This window comes from Seriola aureovittata, chromosome 2 (assembly GCF_021018895.1).
Source record: "Seriola aureovittata isolate HTS-2021-v1 ecotype China chromosome 2, ASM2101889v1, whole genome shotgun sequence".
NCBI lineage: Eukaryota > Metazoa > Chordata > Actinopteri > Carangiformes > Carangidae > Seriola > Seriola aureovittata.
Window position 1 is genome coordinate 23,511,795 of NC_079365.1, and position 17,249 is coordinate 23,529,043.

The 17,249-nt window shown below is 38.7% G+C and overlaps 1 protein-coding gene across 1 annotated transcript; it reads left to right on the forward strand.

The window, feature by feature from the left end:
• Positions 1–13,077: 13,077 nt before the first annotated feature.
• Positions 13,078–14,280, forward strand: si:ch211-220m17.5 (guanylin family protein). The gene is made up of 3 exons (XM_056403093.1): positions 13,078–13,289; positions 13,529–13,721; positions 13,862–14,280. The coding sequence occupies exons 1-3, from the start codon at positions 13,215–13,217 to the stop codon at positions 13,918–13,920; spliced, it is 327 nt and encodes a 108-aa protein (XP_056259068.1). The 5' UTR covers positions 13,078–13,214; the 3' UTR covers positions 13,921–14,280.
• The last annotated feature ends 2,969 nt before the right edge of the window (positions 14,281–17,249 follow it).

Sequence of the window (17,249 nt, forward strand, 5' to 3'; positions counted from 1 at the left end):
TGAAATTCATTGACACTGAGCCCTTGACTGATCTCAGATAATTTGTTCTCTTAGGTTACATGAACAGGCAATATCAATTCAGAGGCATGAGTTCATACATTATACGTTAAACGGTTCTGCTCTCAGTTTGGAATAAAGTCTGACCATCATCAACCTAGAGCCAGAATGTGCATCAGTCAGCTCTGTCAATGTTTTGGTGTTAATTTAAAAAAAAAAAAGAGTAACTGCTGTATAATCATTCGGACTGCACCGTTGAAGAGCGAATGACCTACTTCAAATTCATTCTCCCCTGAAAAACAATTACTTCTTTAAGTGATACACAAAAAGATGTGATTCTTATTTAGTATTCACCGCTGGTATGGCTTTTCTCATTTTGTATGATGAGTACGTAATGCCTTTCTTACTCATGGCCTGTTTTTTCAAAGTACACACCATAAAAATGCTTGCCTATGCCCTTTTTTAAATCCCCACCTCCACATGCTAAGCGCAGGAGAAAATGCTAGCCAGAGAAGAAAGATGAGACAAAACAGTCAGGATATTTACTCTGTATTGGACCACAGAAAGCTGTGGAAGGGAGAACAGGAGAGGATCATGGGAGTGTTTCAGCAGGTATCTGCTGCATTTGTCTGACAACCTGCATTTTCAGGCCAGCAAAGTAAGATTAGGTTACCGGCCATTCATCGTGAGCAACCCGCGGCTGCAGAGACCAACTGGCCCCAAAACGGCGACTTTGTTTTGAAATATGGGAATATGCACCACTATACTGTTGCACAATATCAACTGACATAATAAAGGCCTTAAACCTGCAACAACTAATTTTTTCAGCCACATGGGGGCTATACTGGGCTATACAAGCTTTAAACACAACACTAACACATTATCAGCTTTTAAACTGACTACAGCTTCCCATATACAGGTCCTGCTGATACGGATCTCCATCCATTTGATGTCGAGTTGTTGTCCACCTGGTTGAATTATGTCTCTACTCCTGAGGGAAATATCTGGCTCTTTGGCTGCTAAATGCTCTGCTATATCGAGCAAGTGGCATACAGGGGGTATTCAGATCAAAATGATGCTATGAAAGTAAACCCAAATTGTGAATGTCAGCCACAACACCATAAACTGGATGAAGCTATGAAGCTCTATAGCTGTGAAGAACTGCAAAATCATGTTATAATTCTCTGTTCTCAGCAAACCTGGTGCTATCTAATACTTCTGCATAAGAACACTATACACAGTGTACAGAGGGGAGGAAACATGACGTCAATAAGAGGTTAACTGTTTGTTATGGATATCGGCACATCCGTCTCATCATCTCTGTCATGTCTCTGAGAGTTTAACCTTACTAGTTTGATTATTCTGAGGTAAAACCTGAGTTAGTGTTACAGTTCTGTTCATGTCTCCATCAGATGCCAACCTGCTTTTCCGGAGGTTTTTATCTAAAACTTCCATGCAGTATTAATAGTCTGAGAGTATAACTGAAAAAACTGGAGCTGAACAAGTAACAATTAACTAACTAGGCAACTGTATGATCATTTACAGCATCAATACCTGTTCAATGCAACATTAAAGTTAATGAAAATAATTTGAATGTGCAGCACAGTGATGGAAATCTTCTGAACTGATGGAAGAAGGTTCAGGAGGAGACCCAGATGTCTTAAAGCAGAAGCATTTATTGAAGATTGATCTATCAAGAAGAAAAGAGATGAGCAGTATAGGTAATGCCCCCCAAAAACTAAACTATAAACTATATTTAACCTTCATCAAACTTGCAACATGTTCAAATACAATTATTCTTCATGGACACACATCACATCCACACATGTGTGACAAGACGCTACTGGATACATTATGCTGAACATTATGAAACACATGCGTCCACATACTGTATGTCCTTCTCAGAGAAGATGTGTGTAAATCATGGCCCTGAGGGGTGTTATAGTTATGGGATGTAACAGCTATTCTATCTTGTTCTGTCATTGAGGGTCTGCTCTACCTTGGTTGCTATGGTAGCTTTCGATGTGGAGAATGCACTGTTAGCAATGCTAGAAATAAACAATGAACAATTTCTTACAGTAAGGCACCTGTGGGGAAACATGGCCTAATACTACACACAGACCTAAAGGCCTAATAATAAAGGAAAAATACCTAAAAATTCCATCACAATGGCAAGATAAGAGGCAGCGGTAGCCACTTATAACCTTTGATGAAGCCCTGAGTCACTGCTAGTGTTGGGTTAAAATGAAAAGTAGTGCTTTGAAAACAAACATCACTAAAAGAACGAAAGAAACCAAAAATAGACATCGGTCTTTGTTGGACACGGATCAGTTCTATTCAGTGTCATGAAAGATAATGGAAAAAACACTTTGCTTACAGACAATCCACCATTATAAAAGAAGATCCCACATTGAAAACAGTATATTTTTCAGTTTTCTAAAGTTCCAGCTCACACACAGGACTGCAGCTGCTGATAGAGCAGGTCTTCTAACAGCAGACAGTAAACACAGTTGTTTCCCTTAACACCTGAGGTCGCCAACAGAGGGCACAGTAAGTTCAGGTTATTGGCACTGACTAAACACACCCTCATCATGCACACCAGTAATGTGTGTGTGTGTGTGTGTGTGTGTGTGTGTGTGTGTGTGTGTGTGTGTGTGATATGATTGCTGTGTGTCTTTTGTGACCAGATTTATTTTGATGCAGCACCTCTCAGTTGTAGGCAGGTGTAGTATCCAACAGTTAATCACAATGCAGGGTTACATATCCATCACTGCAGATTAAGCATATCAATGGAAAGCCACATAAGTGCAAGTGAAATGTTCCCTAGACCCTGACATCCATTCAAAGAAAAGAAAAACGCAATATATCCGAGACGTATGTGGACACCCCTGTTTATGTGGTGGTAGGCGAGGCCCTTCAGTTCCAATTTACAGTTATATCTGCTATAATCAATATGTCTATGTTGACAAAGGAGAGAAATATTACATGTATGAAAAGAGTTGCTCATAGTGATGAACTCCCAGGGAATTAGCAGTCGCAGTTCCACTCATCTCTACACAGCGTAGACTGTACGCTGGCTGCTCTGTGCCAAACAGCAGAAAGAGACACAGCAACTAGCTGCTGAACATGGTGGAGCATTTCAAAGCTAAAGAGTCAGATATTTCCCTTAGGAGCTGGTGGAGAGTAAAACAGAGATTAAGGAGAGTGACTGTTGTACGTAAATTGCTGTTGCATTTATTAAATGGACACAAACATGTCTCCAAATGAAGGCTAATGTTGCTCTTGATCTGTTTGATATGTAAATAGGCCACTGCTTGCTAACAGGGTTGCCCCTAAGTGGCTAGTTCCACAGCATACAATGTTTGTTTTTGTTTTGTTTAGTTTTTTTTTTTGCTTCAAACTTTATGGCAACAGTTTGGGAGTTTCAACCAGAGAATAAAAAGTGTAATGTAGAAGCACTTGACAGGCCTGCGCAGAGCCCTTATCTCAACCCCATCCGTCACGTTTGAGATGAAATGTCCTTGTCACTTATCAACATCCGTGGCTGACCTCATTAATGCTCTTGCGGCTGAATGGAAGCAAATAGCAGAAGAGTGGAGGCTATTATTTTAAAACCCATGGTTTTGGAATGAGATGTTCAACAATCACAAACAGGTGCAAGTTTTGTGTGTCTGTCTACTTTTGGCCATGCTGTGTGTGTGCTTGTTCTGATATTGATGCTACTGAACATGCGAATAAATGGGGAACACACTTGGAGTCCTTTTCCAAATGGGTAAACCATGTGCGACATTTGACAAATAACACTGAAGGTACTAATGCTGGAAAGTGTAACCTACTTCCATTGCAGCCAGATAATGTAGCTGGTACAATAAAGAGCTATATGTTTTCAAACATCTGACATGTGTGTTTCACATAGGCTACCAATGTTGAGCCTTACAAGGCCTCTAGGTTCTTAAACCTTTTCTCGCTGTAAAGTGTTTTTGAATATGCAAATTTATAGAATTGAATATTGAGGAATTGCTTTCAGCAAAAGCTGAGGAAAAAAGTATGGAGGCCAGTTTTATATTCTAATGCTTCATTTTACAAGAATGTGAATGTGATTTTCCGCTGTGCCATCTATGTCAAGTATAATAGTGCAACATGTTGTAAAATGCACTGCAACATCAATATCAAACTAACTAATTTATTTCAAGTGTAATAAATACAGCTGAAAATACAGCAGGGTTATTCATTACATTCATAATGTATCTTTCACTGGTCCCTTTGCAGCAGTTCCTCTTATCGTTATCTTTATTTATCATTTGAACATGTTTGGCCTTTCACTATACGCCTGTTTTCATACGTGTCCTTGAAAAGAGTCTGAAATTTACACTAGAGACATAAATCAAACGGGCTGTGTACTTTGCTTTGAGGTGATGATTTACAGAGAAACAGTCAGCATTGTCCATCCGAAAATAAAGCAAGATAAATGCACAGATCTGCATGGAAAGAAGTTAACGCTGCGTTCCCTCAATAAAACTGCACCGATGATCGTGTCATATGAGAATGGGTCACAGTTTTTGCAGAGTGCTGTCATCAGATCATATAATAACTTGGCCTTGACATCAAAGACTGTGTCAGTTCATTTTTAAAAGCCAACAATCTCAAATAAACTTTTGTCCATGTAACTGTTATTCTACTGTGTGTGGTCATTAACCGGGGAAAACGCAGGACAAATTGCTTGACCAACCGAATGAAATCACTCAACATAATAACCACATAAAACATTAAATCCATGTGATTCATTTAACCTATATCTATTGAAATGGCAGTTTGAACTGATTGGATTTACTGGAGAAATTTCAGCCAGAAACACATGAACAGTTATTCAGACAGCAGCGCTTGCCCAGTTAAAGCCAAAAACTGACATCAATTAGAATGATACTGAAGTGGAAGTGATGTCTCTCCTTACATCTGATCCCACTTGTATTGTGTCTTTTGCCTGTGTGCATTCATAATTTAGTTTACTGCCCACTTGTGGAGGCAGCAGGTTATTGTCTCTGAAAGCTATCTTGACTACCAGCTGTTGTATCAATTGTTTTAGTCATTTTTGTGGTCGTGACCATGTCCCATTGACAAAGGATATATGATGTATGCACACATCAGGCTGTTTATCAGTAAATAAATGCTACGACTCCTCAAGACCCAAGTTCCCACATCTCGTACAAGTCATATAAGATCGTTCCGATATGGGCCGGCTGCCTGTCTCTGATCTGATCTGTTCTTATACGCAGTCTATGATCTGTTCTTTCCACTCTGTGATCTTGAGCAGTGTCCCGCCCACAGCACAATCCGATTGGTTATACATCACAAGTAATAGCTTATTATCACGCTGAAGGCTGCTGTGTACACAAACTGACACAGACGCAGCATGTAAACAAACTACTAACTAACTACCGTTACTGAAAAGACATTTTACAATCACCGCGTAAAAATGTTCTCAGATAAAAGTACAAAGTAAGTCAGTGAAAATGTCACTGAGTAAACTTTTTATATGGTGATAATAATATATGATAAAACTATCAAAGAGCATCTTAAGACTGCCGGTTGTATCAGTGCACAGGTGAGGAAAGCACTGAAATCAACCAATCAGTTCCAGTCAGGCACTTTGCAGCCAGTGCTTTCCACTGACGATTACAAATATACACTCAGTTGGCAATTTATTAGAAACATCCAGCTAAAACTGATGTAGTCTAATACAACAGTCCTGCAATAAATCCTCCTTCATGAGGGTAATATTGTTCTGTTTTTATTAAAATTGTTTTAGACAGTTGTTGATTCAACTGTATGATCATTTTTGAGGAATTATTTTGTAGGCTGGAACAGCAGCAGACCAGAGAAATAGAGGAGGCTGATGAGGAAACAGGTGCATTGACAGGGTTTTAGGTGAGGGTTTAAAACGATAGTGTGATTAAATATACACTATTATGGATTAATTGTTAAATTACTAACTTACCTTTAACATAACCACAGTCTTATAACACAGGATAATATCGTAAAGTTTTAATCTTTCATCTGATACTTTATAGTTTTATCTAAATATAAATACATTTCTGAATGTAAATTCAGATCTTATATGTTAATAAATCATTTGGTTGACAGCATAAAAAAATTCTTTGTTTTGGAGGGGTGGCAGGGTTGTTGCGTCCCTACCAATGTTGAAACCGAACCTACACCCTTGTTTCACCCATAGTTTTATGAGTGTTACTGAAACGTTCTGTTGAAGCTGATAATTACATTGTTAATTGATTTACCCTTTTTGGCTGAATAAACTGTGGTTACGGTATATATTATCATGTTGTTATTGCTCACTATCATTTATTTTCATATTTTACAACTTGTTTGGGTCACTCACATTAATCAGCAGTGGAACAATTAGATCACCTTTGTACTGACTGATAAGTGAGAGGCAAAAAATCTAACTGAAATGCTGAAACATTTCCACCCATCTCCTCCTTCTCCTCCATCCCATGAGTGTTTTTCATCCCATGGTTTCTTCACACCATGAAAATATCAATACATTTATGACACTAACTGAAATTTTTTGAATAAAACTTTAGAGATGACTGGGTGGTGAAGATGTGGAGCGGGGCCTCAGCAAAATCCTGTCCAAGGACCCAAAGGTGCTTATATCAGACCCATATTGTGCCTGCACATGTAGATCAAACTCCATGATTAAAAGAAAAACACACACACACTGATGTTGGTGTATCAGTCTCACCGTGATGCACGTCATGCTGCAGTCAAGCTAAATATGTCTAATCAATGCAGCTAGATAATAAGTTACTTCAGCTGATCAGATAAACACTGTTGATGATTGTTTTGTGCCAGGCAGTTACTAGCACAACTCTTTTTTAATTCTTATAATAGATAAGATAACATTGATGCCCACTTAAAATGCAACAGGAACTGCAAGTTGTCAGATTTGTCATTTCCTTGTTTATGTGGAAATCACATCAAGTAAAAGCAATCAAAAACTAGAGACCATCTTGCACTGCGATCACACCAGCCACAACGTCCATCAACATCATTGCAGAAGACAAACAAAAGACTAAAGTGAGTGCATCTAAGGTAACCTGTCTGTTACCAGCAGCAACAGCATGGCTGGTGTTGTTTTCACTGTGTGTGTACGTGTTTGTGTCTGAGTATATGTGTGTATAGGCGTGTGTGTGTCGTGATATAATGTGGTCTTCGAGACACATACTGTAGTAGAAACTATAACATAGGCGTTCCAAGGACTTTGGTGGGTGATTATACGTCTGTCTGTGTGTCTGTGGAAGATGCGGCCAAGACGGGTATGGTCCGATCCATGAGAAAAAGTACAGAGTACTCATGGGTCGGAACATCAACGTTTTGACAGGCAATGTAACAAGTGCCATTTCAAGATGGTCTCTGGTTAGTGGTTATGAGTAATAAACACTCATGCATCAGACCATATCATCATCTTTGAACTAAATCCAAAGTTTTGTGACTGTGTCTAGCACTATTGTGACGCTATAAACACCTGCGAAAGTCCTTAAAACCACCTGTGCGGTAGCTCCTGCTATAGTAGGTGTCTCCAAGACAACATTATGACACACACACACACTCTCACAAAGTGAAAACAATAACAGCCATGCTGTCGCTGCTGGTCACAAACAGTTTTCCTTTGATCATTTATTCACTTTAGTCCTTTGTTATTAGCTTTGAGGATATGGTCTGGTTACAGGTAGAAAAATGTAATGTTATTCTGAACATTTTCTGTATTTGAAATTGGTTGGAGCAGAAAATTCCAATCCCAGGCATTTGGTCAATAATAACCCTTAGAACCCCATTTCCCCCCTTTGTTTTTTCTCCTAATACTTTTTAGCGGCCTGAAAAATCCATCAAGAAAGGAAAACTTGTTATTCAGTTATTCATAATAAAATATCAAAGATTAGATGGAGGACAGATAAAATAAAGATTCAAGATTCAAAAAGAAACTACAAAAAGCTAACCTAGTCTCTGTCTGCTGATCAGCTGATATTTGTTTTTGAGTGTGTAGGGAGATACAAGTGGAAAGCAAAGTGATGGGAACAGTGGCAATAGATACAACACTAATCAGAGCAGCGTCCATCCTGCAAGTTCAATAAACAAGACTGATTTATTGGTGAGAATGAAATCAGCCAAGCATAAATCTGACACTTGTGATAAATCTCCACAAGTTTAGTCTGCAGGAGCTGGATGAGTCAACTGTGTCAATTTATGGCTTTGTAGTGAAGCCGCTACTGTTGCCCCAAGTATAATAAAAGGTGTAAACTAAAGCACTCCAAGCGTGAGACTTATGATTAGCAATGAGATTCTCCATAACACAATCACTTTTTTTGTGCAGTTTATTGTGGATATAGACGACAGGTTGTGAGAAAAATGTCCATAGGCATTTGTGCATATGTTGAGCAGTATTTATGCAGTGATAACAACAGTGATTCATACAATACATCCTTTTGTATTTCTTAAAGGAACTTATTCATTGTATTCCAAAGTTTAGACTGGACATTCACCTCTTATGTTTTGTGTTGTTGTGTCACCTGTGCGGGCAGCCCAATGAGTAATATTCCTTGTACTGTCACCTGCAAGTCAATAAAAAAACATAATCTGATAAGCATTATGTTTCACTTCTAATTATAACAGTTATAAATAAAAGGAAATATCACAATCATTTACTATAAGACCATAAGGAACATAGAGTAGATTTTTTTTTTAAATGCTACACATTCATTAAAACTTCACATTATTATTATTAATGTTACTCATTTACTTTCATAGATCACTGATACTATGATGGGGTCGTGTCAGACTAATAACAAAAACCCTTTGTCTCTATTCATTTGACATTTGTGCATATTTTTCTGTAATCACGGCAAATGATAAAATGCACTTCATTGGTTTTTCAAGTGTTTTAGCATTTCAGTGCGTAGTTTTTGTTTGAGACCTGTTCATTATGTTTTTATTGGCTGCGCTGTGACATAACATGTTTGACAGGGATGATTTGTCCAGTGTACAGCTTCAAATATGACAGTTAAGAGCCTGCTTCACAAAACCCACAGGCAGATCGGGAGAGGTCACACACGCCACAATCAATCATATAAAAGTGTGAAAACTCTGACAACCTGTCATTTTGTCACTGGCTTTAACTTCACATTTACGTTACAGACATGAGAGAGGAATATAAATTCTCTTCTAACTCTCAGCAAGAAAGTGAGCTAAGTAACCATATTTCCCAAAATGTCTAATTGTTCCTTTAACCATCATTCATCTTTGAGGTATGGTTTAATCATAGTTAGTAACAGCACAGTATCTTTTAATTTCATTAAAACCTATAAAATAATGGAGTTATAAGACCATCGTGTATTTTCAAATGTAAACATGCTGTATATCTAAAGTGTGAGATAAAAGCCATTTTCACACAGCGTGGTAGCAATTAACATGTGACACAGTGCAGAAGCCTGGATAAACCAAGGGAACTGAAACTAATAACAAAGTTTATCAGATTTAAAATCATCTACTTCATATACTAATCTCTGAGACCACAAAGTTATTGCACACACATCTTTGGCCTTTGTGTGTCACAGTATGAGCACTGTCTTAAAAAACAGTGACTCATTTCTAGGACAGTAGTTTATTATTATTTTAAAGGAAGAATGAGACAAAAATAATAAGGCAATCAAGCCCTTATAAGAACAGAGGTTAAGGGTCTCTCATTCAGTCACTACAATCTGTGTCTATTTTTATCCTACTAGGAATAAAGCTGCTCATTTCTGATTGTTCCACAAAAGCTGTATGACTCAGTGTTATTGAAATCATGTTTTATCTTGCTGTGCAGGAGCAGCATTGATCCAATGATGTTCACCAAAGGTATTAAAAGTGAGGGCTCTGCATATTATATCAAGTTTAGACACAAATTTACAGTTGTAGGTTTGATTTCTCTATCACAAATGAAGTGTGAATTTATCATATGCAATGGTTTTTCACACACGATACAACTTCCGACATCTGACACATGATAGAAACTGTAATGTGTAATTTAATATATATAGCTTGGTGAATGAAGGAATTAAGTTTGGTGCTGAACTCGAAACGTTTGTTCTAGACTGGTAAGTAAACAGCTGTTAATGCTAATGTTAGCTATGTAGCTAAATTGCTTCTTTTTCCTATATATATCTAATATAAGAGGCTAATATGCTAATGTTTATAGCTTGTTTTGCTGTCTCCAGATGGCCAAAAAATTCATTAACAGGTTTCAAGAATATGGATCATCTTATACTTAGAGGGTCACAGGTTCATGTTGAGCTAAAGACATAAAGAGAACTTGATGCGTCTGTATTGAAAAACACTGCTTGCTGACCCACTTGAGTCGGTGGTGACGGGGGTCAGATAAATACTCAAACATATTCTATTCACACTCAGGCTGATGATTTACCTCCCTCCAGCTTATAGTGCTTGTCATTAGTCTTACCTGTCTGAGTACCTGCCCTTTCCCATGACTTAGAGACTGTTTTTCACTTCTCGACTAAACAGAGAACCATTTGGCCAAACAGAGTAAATTTCGACAAGAAATTGAAAAGAAACTTGAAATCAATACATCAGACAAGTCAATAGGCTTTCATTTTTTTTATCATCATACATAAGCAGTTTGGGTGAACAGGGGTTACTGAGAGCAGTGAAATGTCAGACTGAGCCAAATGACACCGTCTGTCACCTCTAGCCGAACATTTCCTCACATCACATCACATTAGAGCATGAAAATTCTGTGTTTTGAATATTTCAAAAAATTTAAATTATTAGCATGCATCACCTCATGCAATTTTTTTTCCTCTGCTGTGTGTCACATTGTACAGCCCACACATTTCCGCCAAACAGCCTCCCTGTCTGAAATGAAGTTTATTGATTAACAACGCAGTCTCAGGCTCATATACTATTCCCACCTATCTGCATGGACTGAATGATGCAGACAGTGTGAGAAATGATGACTAATACGGGTTTTAAGCAATAACTGACATCATTTCATATTTTCATTATTATTCATCAATACATTATCTATAACCACTTATCCTGTGCAGGGTCAGTGGGGGCAGGGGCCCATCCTATCATACATATGGGTGAGACGGACAGACAACCATTCACACACCCATTCACACACCCAACATGCATGTCATTGAACTGTGGGCAGAAACCAGAGCTTCCAGAATAAACACACATAGGCAGGCTTAAATTAAACCACCAGACCCCAGGCAAAAAAAAATGAGCTGTGAGCCCCTGTTAACCCCACTCTCCCACTCTCAGACCGCTAGTATAATGGTTAGCTTCATTAGCACTAGCCCCAGTTCTGACCCTGTGCCCCACACATTACAGCTCCACCACACAGACTTCTCAGCACAAACCAGAGGGAACCATAGGGGGGAATACAAACGTTATTTTTCATCCTTTTATTTAGGAGTGTATTTATTTAGGACCATCAAAGCTGCCTTCATGGTCAGTGTTTTCTGTTTGTCCACGATGGAAACACGAAACCAATGTTCAAATCCAGTATTTCCACAGACTGTGATCATCAATAGATCGACAAACATGGCTCCTCTGTTCTCTTTTTTGGTGTGTGGATTTAAACATTGTTTTCGCTCCATGCAAAGATGTTCTCATCCCAGGCAACCCGGGGGAACTGTTAAAATAACACCATCCTAATGATAACCTGCCAAGACCACCTCAGAAACTTCAGACATTGCTAATGAAATAATAGTCACAGACTGTTAGATTTTACTGTTTCAGTTGCAATTTTCATCTGTTATATGACGACAACAGTGTTGAGATCCACTGTGCACCCTGTGTCTGTTAGGTAGACACATCCATCATGCTCGGCGTAAAGAATTGTGTTTAATGTGCTCATTAAAAACCTCACGCATGTGTCACTGGATTGCCACACCCTTGCACCATGGTTGCATGCTTTGTGCCATTTACAAGCGAAATCAATTGATTTTCTCGCAGCCTCTGGCTGTCCTTGAAAGATGCAGCGATTAGATAGTTGTACCATTACTGGAAGGTCACAGGTTTGATTCCTGCAGCTGCTGATGTGTCTGTCTGTGCTGAAGTGCTGTCAACCTTGTCACCAAACCGCTGTCTACCAAAAGGACAACTCTTTAGCTTTGAGGGAAATGCTACTAGAGATTTTCATGTTGTTTCCAATCCTCTTTATTCAAAGCTCATCTGCTTACCAAAAGCTTTTACAACTGTTGTTCTACACACACACAGTGTCTAGTCGGCCTGAAAGCCTTTTAGGAAGTATACACATATTTTACATTTGTTACAAACAATTAATTCAGGCCTGGCCGGACTCAAGGGCTTAATAAAAAAAAACGGAATTTAATGTTTTATGCAGTAGAAGCAGAAAACAGGAGTCTTGCAGCAGTAAATAGCATCTGATTATTCCACACCACAAGCTAATGAGAACGCTGCAGGCATCCCACATAGGACAGAATAATATTTGCATATAAATGTAATGCTTTTTGTTAGCTGTGTTTGGTGCAAATGGGTGTGTTTGTGTTCATAAGACAATAAGAAAGTCAAAGATATGACAGGGAAGTATTTGAAATTAAATTTAATACGGTAACTTTATTTATCTTTTTTTTCTCTGTAATAAACAATATGTTGTACAATGTTGTGAATCCCAAACAAAACAATATACTTATCAACCCATGTATAAAATCAACATATGACTTCTACTAAATATGGTTGGATTCAGGTCATATTTCAACATATGAAACAAAGTTCAATCATTTGCATAGGTGTGAGTAACAGGACTTTCTAACAATGGGCTGGTGTGGCTTCAGTGTCATCAATGGTGTCGTGGTAACTCTTTAACTCACCAGAGGTGTGGTCGATTCTGGAAAACAGAGCAGACAAGTGAGGCATGGATCCATAAAAATAATCAGACAGGTGATGAGGTCAAAGTAGAATTTATGAATTCCCCTTTACAACGCTGTAAAACTAATCGCTACTCATTAACCCGTGAGAAAAGCGCCTCTGGTCACATGACTGCTGTTTAAACTGTTTAAAAGAAGGCTTGTGGACCGAGGGAAAAGCAGACACTGAGCTGAGCGACTGCTGAGCACATCCACAAAAAGACAAAGACAAAGCTTCAAGGCAAAAAACTGCTGTCAACTGTCACCATGAAGGCTACACTCGCCACCATCACTCTCCTGGTCCTGGCTCTCGGCTGGACGTCCGAGGCCGTGCAAGTCGAAGTAAGTGCATCACTTAGCATTGCTGTTGACTGATGTCTTCATGATGAGACTGACTGGACTGGACAATGAGCTTTTCTATTCATTCTGATGTCTGAAGAATTATCAACCATGGTAAAAATTTGCAAACCTGGGCCACATACTTTTGTGTTGTTTCATTATTTGAACTAAAGGTACATTAGCAAACTGGGCCTTTAGTTGGGTTTCACTTTTTCAATACAAACATCTGCCTCTCCTTCCAGGAAAATGGATTGTCTTTCTCACTGGAGGCCGTCAAGAGGCTCCAGGAGCTGACAGACAGCAGGTTTGCACCAGGACAACAAAACCCGCGATTCAGGGTGAGCACCCTGTCCCTCTGTGCCGACCCCATGCTCCCACAGGAGTTCCTGCTGCTCTGCAGGCAGAGAGGAGCGTCCGCATCTCTCACCAGACTAGGTGAGACCATTATAAATTGAACAGCCTTTCTTTGTGATTGAATTTCAAGTAAACAAGTCATGAATATTAAAGTACAGGTGATGCAACAGTGTCTAATGTCAGTTGCTCAGTGGCAGTGGTTAATTCTTTGTCTTTTTCAGCTGCGGTTCCCCTGGACGTCTGTGAGATCTGCGCCTTTGCTGCCTGCACTGGCTGCTAAACAAACCCAGCAAACCAGAAACATCGCGCCGAGCTTAAGACTTGTGATTTTTTTTCCTCTCTTTCAAAATGTTTTCAGGGAATTTCTTTAAATTTTACCTGCAATGATGAGACGATGACTTTATGTTCCCGGAATACCGAGGTTCTGACTGCGGTGCACTGGGCATAAATATATATTGCAAACTGTTACTTTGTAGCATATTTACTAGAGAAGTTTTTTCTCATACATTTTATTTTTGGAATGACATTGTTTGTTACAATTCTATCTTACCAAGCTTTGTATTGTATTTAAAGGAGTGGTTTCTTTTTGCATTTTTCTCTTTTTTTGAACATTGTTTTGAATAAAAAGCCTTCACTGATAGATCGTGTGTACATTGTGCTCTTTCCTGCAAATTCAAACACTCTGCTGCTATTATTTGTACTATATTTATTAGTATTTGTTGATTATTCCCAGTTGTGGAAAGTCTTTTAACTTGTGGTTGGAAAAAGCAGTGCCGCTGTGCGAGTTATGGCCCTGTGTGGAAGGATATACTTAAAGCTGCACTAATTGATTTTTGGCCACTAGGGGGCAAAGAAAAGATACAAACAAACTCCGAGGTACAAGGCCATCATCATATCCAATGGTTTTATGATTAATGTGTTCACAAACACTTGCTTATTTACACAGTATCATGAGGTTGTCATGAACTTTGTCTCTCTGGGGTTTGGTGCTGGTCAAGTAGCATATAGGGGGTTTATCAGAGCTTCTTTGACAGAAACGGCTGCCTGAGGGGTTGACAAGAGAGGTAAATATAGATACGGTAAATGTGAATACACAGATCTAAAACAGCGAGCTAAAAGTGGATGAGAAGCGTCATAGAGCTCTATTGCTACTACCACAGTGTCTTCTATGATACTATCACTGTGGGGTAATTAGGTCTGAAATTTTCAAATTCTACACAAAGTGGCTTTAAACAGTGCAAAGAAACCACACCTCGAAATACCCAATTACAGGTGTGTCAACTCCTACTTGCACTCTGTGTAAATGTGCTGCGTTATTCTTATCACTGATTAGTCCACTTATCTTTACCCTTAACTCACCAATATGTTTGTGGACCTTATGTGCCAGGAGGTCCAGCACCCCAATGTGTAATTAATGCAAATATGAGTGTGTGAGTTTGATATGAATGTATACAGTACAAGCTGTACAGTATTTCCTATATGTGCAGCAATGCTGATAAGGCAGTTTTTGTTCTTATTTATTTAGTTTTCTTGCTTTATAGGGAAAAAACATCACAGCAATTTCTTTCCCCCTTTCTATTAGGGAAGCAGCTGCATTCTTCATTAACACACAAGCCTGATTCTGGCTGATTTTTAGACTGAGCAAATTAGAAATAAGTTTAAACGTGACAAGTTTCAGGGATGAAAAAAAAAATAATAATAAAATTGAAATTTAATCAAGAGATTTAGTATCTGTCTACCAGATTTATATCCTGGCAATGTGAAGAAGGAAACTAATTAGACTGATTAAAATGTAGGAATTATTTATTTATTTATTTCTGTATTTGAGGAAAAGCCAGAAAATATAGCCATATTTTAGTGATGGCTTGTACTAAGGGTCTTTGAAAGGTTGTATAATGGAAGCAGCTGTAGAAAGAGGAGATGGGGATGTAATTTCCTGATATGCTGCTGCCTCCGCTCTGATGCTCCTGTATATGGGCTCCATTTACCACTCTGCTCTCAGTGTTCATTACAGGTGATAATCACAAAAATCACCACACACCATTTTATATGATGCAGTCCGTGGGGCACAGTACAGCTGATCATTGTTGTTCATGGGGTCGGCATGTTTAGCCAACTTACACTGTAAAAAATAAAGGTTAAATCAATTTAAATGAAATTGAATTCAACACATAGCAATCAAGAGACAACATATGGAACCATTACCTTACAAGCCATGACTTGAGTTTCATGTTTTAATAAATGTTTTCTTCAGAGTGAGTCTGATCTAAACTTTACACTTACCTTGTCTCCTCATTGTTCAAATTTCTTCCACAACTTGAGAACTATTCTAAATGACTCCAACAACTTGCATTGATAACATTTTAAAATATTTTCTGATTTAGATGTTTGTCTTCAGATTTATTACATTATGGGGTTTACTTGGTTTATTGGCTGCCCATTGTCAACCCTTCACCCTTATCTCCAAGCATCAATGAGGTTCAAGCTGAACTATCCTGATATGGTATGGCTTCCCTTTGCTCTAAAACAGCCATAGCTCTTCATGTCATGGATTCCACAAAATGTTGAAAACGTTTTCATTTTCTAGTCTATGTTAATACGACTGCATCACATCTTTTCTCCAGATCTGACGTACATTCATGTTGCCCATCTCCTGTTCTACCACATCAAGGTGTTTTACTGGATTCAGATGTGGTGACGAGGGAGGGCACAGAAGTCCACTGAAGTCACTGACTGTCATGTTCACGAAACCAGTTTGACACCACTTTTGCTTTGTGACATGGTGCATTATCCTGCTGTAAGTAGCCGTTAAAAGATGAGTAAATTGTGGCCATAAAAGGATGCACATGGTCTGCAATCCTCAGATAGGCTGTGGCAGTGAAATGATGATTGATTAGGATTAAGGGGCCCACAGTGTGCCAAGAAAACATTTCCCACACCATTAAACCACCACCAGCAGCCTGGGCTGTTGACACAGGGCAGTTTGGCTTCATGGATTCATGCTGTTGATGTCAGATTCTGACCCTACCATCTGCATGTATCAGAAATCTAGATTCATCAGCTTAGGCTAAGTTTCAAAAACTATCTCCATCCAAATGAGTGCTTTAGCTCCGTATCAGAAATAACTGTATCTAACCGTATATAATCTGTCCATGCTAACACACTGGAAAACGCCAAATGACCATTCATTAACCCTGGGCATGCGTATGCAGGTCTACAAGGAGACTGTCTACTCTGCATTTGGTTAGTTGCACAGAATACAAGAAACAGCAATGGCAGTGGTATGATCAAATGTAGAATTGAACTGCACAGCAGGTTGTAATTCATTATCCACGTGGTAGTTGTGACTGATCAATAACAATAAATAAATAAATAACAATCAAGAGGTGAGCGTGGGTGTCTACGTGTCATCTACATTACGTTACAAATGTCTTCGTGTTTGCCCATTCAGAGTTCTCAAAATTAAACCAGGGTCAGTAGCATTACTGTTTTAGGGGCTCAAAAAAAACTCAAAAAATGTTTTGCCTTCTTGATGCATTTGACACCATCAGTCGTGCTGTGCCAAGATGGTATTGGTGTACAGCAAATAGCTATTCTGCTACTGTAGTA